This window comes from Austrofundulus limnaeus, unplaced genomic scaffold, assembly GCF_001266775.1.
Source record: "Austrofundulus limnaeus strain Quisiro unplaced genomic scaffold, Austrofundulus_limnaeus-1.0 Scaffold397, whole genome shotgun sequence".
In the NCBI taxonomy this organism is placed as follows: Eukaryota; Metazoa; Chordata; class Actinopteri; order Cyprinodontiformes; family Rivulidae; genus Austrofundulus; species Austrofundulus limnaeus.
In genome coordinates this window covers 424,281-431,005 of record NW_013952799.1, presented here as the reverse complement: position 1 = coordinate 431,005, position 6,725 = coordinate 424,281, and the positions used below count along the sequence as shown (strand labels likewise).

General features: G+C 39.9%; 1 protein-coding gene and 1 long non-coding RNA gene across 2 annotated transcripts; one reads left to right on the top strand and one right to left on the bottom strand.

The window, feature by feature from the left end:
• Positions 1–1,479: 1,479 nt before the first annotated feature.
• LOC106528692 (uncharacterized) lies at positions 1,480–3,459 on the bottom strand. The gene is made up of 2 exons (XM_014023925.1): positions 3,080–3,459; positions 1,480–2,066 (listed from the first exon to the last, which is right to left on the bottom strand). The coding sequence occupies exons 1-2, from the start codon at positions 3,395–3,397 to the stop codon at positions 1,557–1,559; spliced, it is 828 nt and encodes a 275-aa protein (XP_013879379.1). The 5' UTR covers positions 3,398–3,459; the 3' UTR covers positions 1,480–1,556.
• A 1,571-nt stretch (positions 3,460–5,030) lies between these two features.
• LOC106528691 (uncharacterized) lies at positions 5,031–6,121 on the top strand. The gene is made up of 2 exons (XR_001311528.1): positions 5,031–5,060; positions 5,602–6,121. It is a non-coding gene; the product is annotated as an uncharacterized LOC106528691 (long non-coding RNA).
• Positions 6,122–6,725: the final 604 nt, after the last annotated feature.

Genomic DNA, 6,725 nt, shown 5'->3' with positions numbered 1-6,725 from the left:
TACAATGGCAGCTCTAGGACAAAGTATGCAGGAGGAGAAGCATGGCAAATTTGAGATGACTTGGATGGGAAACGAATCACAATAGTGTGCATTGTCAATGAGATGCACACTGACGAGGTGATTTCTACGAAGGTTCTCACTTCCTACACATTTATCCACCTTGAGGTTAGAAGAGAAACCGTGAGAACTGACTAAAACATGCATCGTGTTCCAAACATTTGCTCAGCAAAGATTTTCCACAGTTTGTTTATACAATCAGCATGTCAGACAGGAAAAATAAAAATAAAAACCAACAACAAAGTAATAATGCCTTGAAAACATCAGACGTGTCATCATGCCTCACAGCAATGTTTGAACAAAGTAAAATATTAAAATACTCTTTTCTTTGACATACAGTTTATAATACCTCTAAATATTTAATTCAAGAAAAAAAAAGAAAGAAAAAGTGTGTTTTATTCATCAAATCAACTCAGTTATGTGCTCAAACTAAATATTTTAATCTCACCAYTTACATTTCTCATTGTACAGATTGTGACATGATCGGCTTCCGATTTTTAAAAAAAGTTAAATCAGCCCACAGACTGTTTAAAGAGGTATTTTCTTCCTGTTTCCACTCTAAATTACACTCGATGTGGTTCTGCTCCACTCCGGTCCCTCCTCCACAGCAAATATGCAACCATTATAATCAATGAGAGTATTTACACTGGCTCTGTAAGGCGGCGCAGGGCGGCAGTGAGTGGACGGCGTTCCGTCAAAATTAGATCCAATTTTTGCCAGAGGGCAAAGTGGAGCGGACGCTTTATACATCGGGATGCAAACAAACAGTGGCAAACTGCGCACCACAGTGGAGCAGAACCTCATCTAGTGTAAATTAGGGGTTAACTCTGCTGTGGATGCATTTAGTAAGCAACTCCTCACTAATACCAGTGTTTGCTACAGATTCCCAGGCAACTAAAGTCGACAGTCTTCATGTTTTATATCTAGACTCTAATAGTAATTTTATTTAAAGAAAAAAGTAGCTTAAGTGAGTGAATGATGATGTAGCTTGATTTTTCAGCTATTATGGCAATAAAAGTTTTACTGTAAACCTTGGTTATTGCTCAATCCCCACAGGCAAAGCTTACAAAACCACATTTATATTATCCCAAAGCAACACTGTGAGAATAATTCCAGCCGGTTCAGATGTTATCAGTCCATTAAATGGACGTTATTAGCRGTTATCAGTCCCATAGAATGGCTTCAGACTAGGGGACTGTCCCCACTAGGGGACTGTGCCTCCTAATGGGATACCAGTGCCATATACATTGGAATGCAACAGTCTGCTACCACCGGAGTCCGGTCTACTTTATCGTAGCCCATGTTATTTTCTCTAAAATTAACCTTAGTGGTTTTATGCCTCATATTAACCAGATGACAGTCTGAAGTCATTCTATGGGACTGATAACGGCTAATAACGTCCATTTAATGGATGAAAACATCCGAAGCGGGTGATGATACAGATTTTCCTGTGCTGATAATGTATCTGAACATGAACTTKTGTCTGCTGGAACTTTGACTCACACCTGCTTCAGCAGCAGCCCGTACGGACGGAGGGATTCCTGCACRATGGCCTTTGTCTGGAGGTCGTTGTGGCCTTCAGGGATGTACACCAACCACACATCTTTTCTGTTGCATTCCTTCCTGCTCTTTGGGTTGATGCGGTTCTGGAGAACCACCTTGTACTTCTTCCCATCCACCTTGGATGTGAACATCTTGCAGTACTTCTCCGCCATCTTGATGTCTGGTGTGGAGTACACGCCCCTACCTCTCGTCTCCACGTTGACCATGCAGGCGGCGCCTGCATCCAGAAAACTGGGCTCGTCATCCGCTTGGCTCTCGCGGCCGAGGATGATGCCGAGGGAGCCGTCCATGTTTTGTCCTTGGTAGGAGACAGGCCAGGCGTCCTTCCCGGTCCCGAGCCAGGAATCCCCATCATCATATTTCTGTAGGACTTTCAGGGCCACCCGGTTCCACCCGCAGGGACGAACATACTTCTCATTACCACGCAGAAATGTCTTATCACCATCCTGAGGGCCAGGAAAGATGTTAACAGTTATAGCAGAACAATACTAAATATAAATCACAATTCTACTGAGATTACATGTAACACTCAGTACTGACACTTTTTCTGTGATTGAATGTGTGTCTGTTTTACAATTAAATCATCCTTTCTGGGATAAATTTKCTCACTCTGTTGCTCTTATTCACTTGCTTGTTTCCTAATTTAAAGTAGACATATCCTGCTTTTAAATCTGTATTTTTCACATTTAAATCGTTCAGTTGGCGTCTTTATGAAGTGAAACTACAATGCTTTAGTGAATTCRTCCTCATTTTAACTTTACCAGCCCCTCTTTCACCCCCTTTTCTGAGACGTGTCTCAAGCAGCTGATTTTGTTACTGCTTCAAGCCCCGCCTCCATCCGGCTTCCAGACCGGTCCACTCCGGTTCAAGAGAGGGCATTACATTTTTTATTACATTTTTTTAGCAGTGAAGAGCCRTTTTATTTACTATTTAAATAAGACGTCAACAACAGAAGACTTRTCCATCCAGTCTTATATGTTGACCCAGAACCAGAGGAGAATTAARACGAGGAAATTGTAGTCGGTAATTCCAGACCTTATGGTAATTCCGTCACAGATAATTTGACATAACAGATTCAGAAAATATAAAAAGAGAATACTGAATGGGCTGAAAAATTTGACCCAAACTAAATAAAGATATCTTTGCAGCACCAGGAGAGACTAAATGAAACAATTCTGCCTCCTGGAGACTCCAAGTCCACAACAAAATGTATTCAACAGCTAAAAAAGTGGATTTTGCAGAATATGTCCCCTTTCATCTAAATTAATCTGCTCTAAAAAGCCAGAGTCRTTTTAGTATTTCATAGGAAGTAATGACAAGAAACTGTTAGATCTTTAACCCCAATCAGATTTTTTCACTTCTCAGTTTCAGCATGTTTAAACCTGACTCATTACAWTATTAGACCTTGGTCATATGACATGTTACACAACCAAATAAACAAAGCTTCATATCTGCTCACCTTAACTTTGGTGAAATCATAGTCATACTGAGGGTGGAAGAAGTCCTCAGGGTTGATCTTCACCATTTGTTTGAGGCTCTCCCCAGGTCCCTCAGTCAGAGCCGCGGGGCTGCTGTACAAGTCCTCATCGTCCTGCAGGGACAGAGTACCTATGCTCGGGTACTCCAGCTCTCGAAATCCCTCCTGTTTGTAAAACTCCCTGAGGGCTACAACGTTGACAAAATCCTGGGGGGTGATCTGCGAGGCTCCACTCGTCAGCTCGACGTTGCAGCCGCAGAGAACTGACAGGGCCTGCAGGCTCAGCCTCTGATCTGCCATGGTGCAGACAGGTAATAAAGGAAAGCAGGAGCAACGATCGTAAACGTTTAAAAAATAGTGGAAAAAACTCTTGTTAATCCTGTAACTGAGCTGAGTTTGATCTTTTTAGGGAGAAAAAAAAAACGGAGAAAAGGAAAACCTGACTTCCTGCCTGCTCTGCCTAGAACAAATGCTCCTTTTAGTTTCACTTTAGACTCTTTCACTTTCACCTACAGCCTCTCCTGGAAATCAGACCATTGGAAATGAGACTRGGTGTGCCCAGACTGGGAGTTATTAATACTTTATTGTATTTATCTGCCTCTGAAGYCATCTAGTCTTCAAAAAGTTTTAATTTATGCATCATTTGTTGTATCTGGTTGGAACTGACTTACTCAAGTAGCTCTTATAACAAAATAAAAAAGCTTACAACATCAGATAAGAAAAAAATAAGACAATAAATACAACTGATATATATATTTTATTAAATTACAAAAACTGACATAAGTAAGTATTTTTTGTTGAATCTGTGCTTCTGTTTGCTGTTTAATAAATCCTGCTGCAAAAATAAGAATCCTAAAKAAAGCCTACATGTACTTTATTTATCCACATAAACGTCTCATTAAGAATAAAAAAACTATAAAATAAAATWAAAAAAGACCATGTGTCCATGTCCAAGTCTAAAAATAGGGACGGCGCAGTCAAAACAAACGAATCATCCACTCTCAGCCAGCAACAAATGTACCTTTACTGTTTGGATCTCCTCAGAAAACTATTCCTATGTACATTTACATAGGTAAAATATGAATCTATGTAAAATAAACCTTTGTTTTTCTTCTTTATTCTTGTTCATGAAGTTGCTTTAACTCGTGTTGACTAAACTTAAAAGAAAGACCAATGTTTTTTTTTTTGTCATTTCACTATAATTCACCAAACTCTAAGTTAAATACCCCCCCCCCCCACACACACACACACACAGTGTTTATTATCTGACCTGATCTTTGCTTTCCCTTCAGGTAAACAGGTTTGTTGCTGCTGTAATCCAGCCAGCCAGGATTCCAGGTGTAAGGTTGCAGAGGTAAAGCTGACTTTATGCAACTTTAAACTATTTAGTTTATATAAAATACAAAGGTAGGCTCCGTTATATTATTATTAGTTGTAACAGTAGTTCTATTCCATCCATCTGTTTTCTGTTGCCYATCAGAGGTCAGGTAACAGAGGCAATAGTTTCAGGAAGGAAACCCAGATACCCCTCTCCCCAGCAGCACTCTTCAGCACCTCTTGGGGGACTTTAAGGTGTTTCCAGGCCAGGGGGGAAACATAATCCCTCCAACAAGTTCTGGGTCTGCCCTGAGGACTTCTCCCAGTGATCAATGAGAGCAAATCCATTCAGCTCTCTGTATCCAGGATCTTGTTTTTTTTTTTTTAGTTATGATTCCTGTCAACAGGTGAGGGCTGGACTGTAGACAGACCAGTAAAATGAGAGCTTTGCCTTTTGACGAAGCTCCTCCTTCACCATAACAAACCTGACCAACGCCCTCGTTACTGCAGATGGTGCTCAGYTGATCAGTTCATCTCCTGATCCATGAGCTCCTCCTTAAGGCAGAAGGTCCAACAATGCAACACAACCAGAAAAAAAGCACAAAAAAGTGTCATGTTTTGGATGGAACTTTATTTTCTAGATCAGGTTCAGTTTTCATTTTGATCATTATATCTTATTTCAGTATTTAGTTTTGTTTATTTGATCTGTTTGTTTCAGTTTCGTTTCCTTTCGTTCTGATTATGATGAATTTTGATTCTCAGCTTCCTGCCACGCCCACTCTCCTCTGGTCCTTCTCATCTCTCCTCAGGTGTTTCTCGTTCTCTCTCGTTAGTTTTCCTTCACATTCTGTCTTTCTGCTGCAGCTCCTCTGCTCTTCATTGTTCTGTTTCCTGTCAGCTGTAATTTTCCTTCTTGTCCTCCCTTTGATGGTTGTATTTTATGGCCTTGAAAGGTTTTTTATTTTGGTAATAAACCAGGTTTCTCACAGTCCACGAGTCCTGTTAGCGTCTTGAGTTCAAAGTCACTCTGGGATCATGTGAGAGAACTTGGCTCAACCCATTTGCAAGAAAAAAAAGCAAGTTTAGTCCCATTTAAACAGAGGCAAACAAAGAAACGTTAGTTTCAAACACGCCTTTGTTTACCATTAATGTGAACCTGGAGTATAATCTCATTTCTGTCTCTATAGGTAGAGTCTTTACATTACTCCAGCCTGAGACATGTAGACAGACCTGGTCCAGTTGGCAGGGGTCGACCCAGGCTTATCGAAGACCTCACCACATACTCGGCAGTGACCGGATGCAAGAACTTCACTGGATCCCAAAACCAGATTTAACTTTTTTTTTCTCTCTTAGCTCACCATTCAGCAAGGAAGACTGTTTTACTGTTGGATAAAAATGTTATTGTTAATTTTAAGTTACTTTTTTATTTCTATTAAAGCTATTTTTTTACTGTTTTTACTTCTTTAAGTTAGCCAGTATTGTTTTAAATGATGTCACAGCTGTAAAAATAGTGCTCCACTTCAATTTTTAAAGAAACAACTATACTGCTGYTTAACAGAAGAATGCGAATGTTAATAAATCCAAAGACTTTTTTAATGTTTATGAAGGAATGTGYAGGATCCATGTTTTTAATCTCCATATTATGTCAGATTTTCACATTTATTTCACTCTGTCACTTTTTGAATAAACTGTAGACTCAAAAAGGTGYGGCTTTCTTGGTTCATGTGTTTTATTTACTGGCTGTGTGTTGGAYAATAGACTCACAGTTAAAATGAGTTTCTAACTTTAATAGAGATGCTGAGATGAAGGGAAAAGTGCACAGATGAAGTCAGAAATCAGAAGACCGCGCGTTTGGCTGCAGGTCTGGTGATGACWGAAGAATAAATAACGTTGTGGTTCTGGTTTGGTGGAGGAGAACTGGGTCTCTCCCTCCAGTTCTGTCGGCCCAAAGAAGCGTAGTGGATCATGTCCTCCTGCTGGGACGGACCTTCAAACCCTTCATCGTCTGCAGACAGACAAAAGCATCAAGTCAGTTCACTTTCATCTGGCTCTTTATCAAAACTACTTTTATTATTTGATTTTTACCAATTTGAGGTCTGGACGTTATCCACAACTGCAACTCTGTGTCGTCTTGTCTTTTTGTTGCTGCAGAGTACACAACATGCAGCTTTTTAAAACTTTGACTTTCAGTTTAAACTACATTTACTTTTTRCTTCCAAACATAAACACAACAAATTTTTAAAATCTTAGAAATTAACTCTGTAGTGCTCTCTGGTGGGCATATTTTACTCTTGTAATATCGTTACTGCAT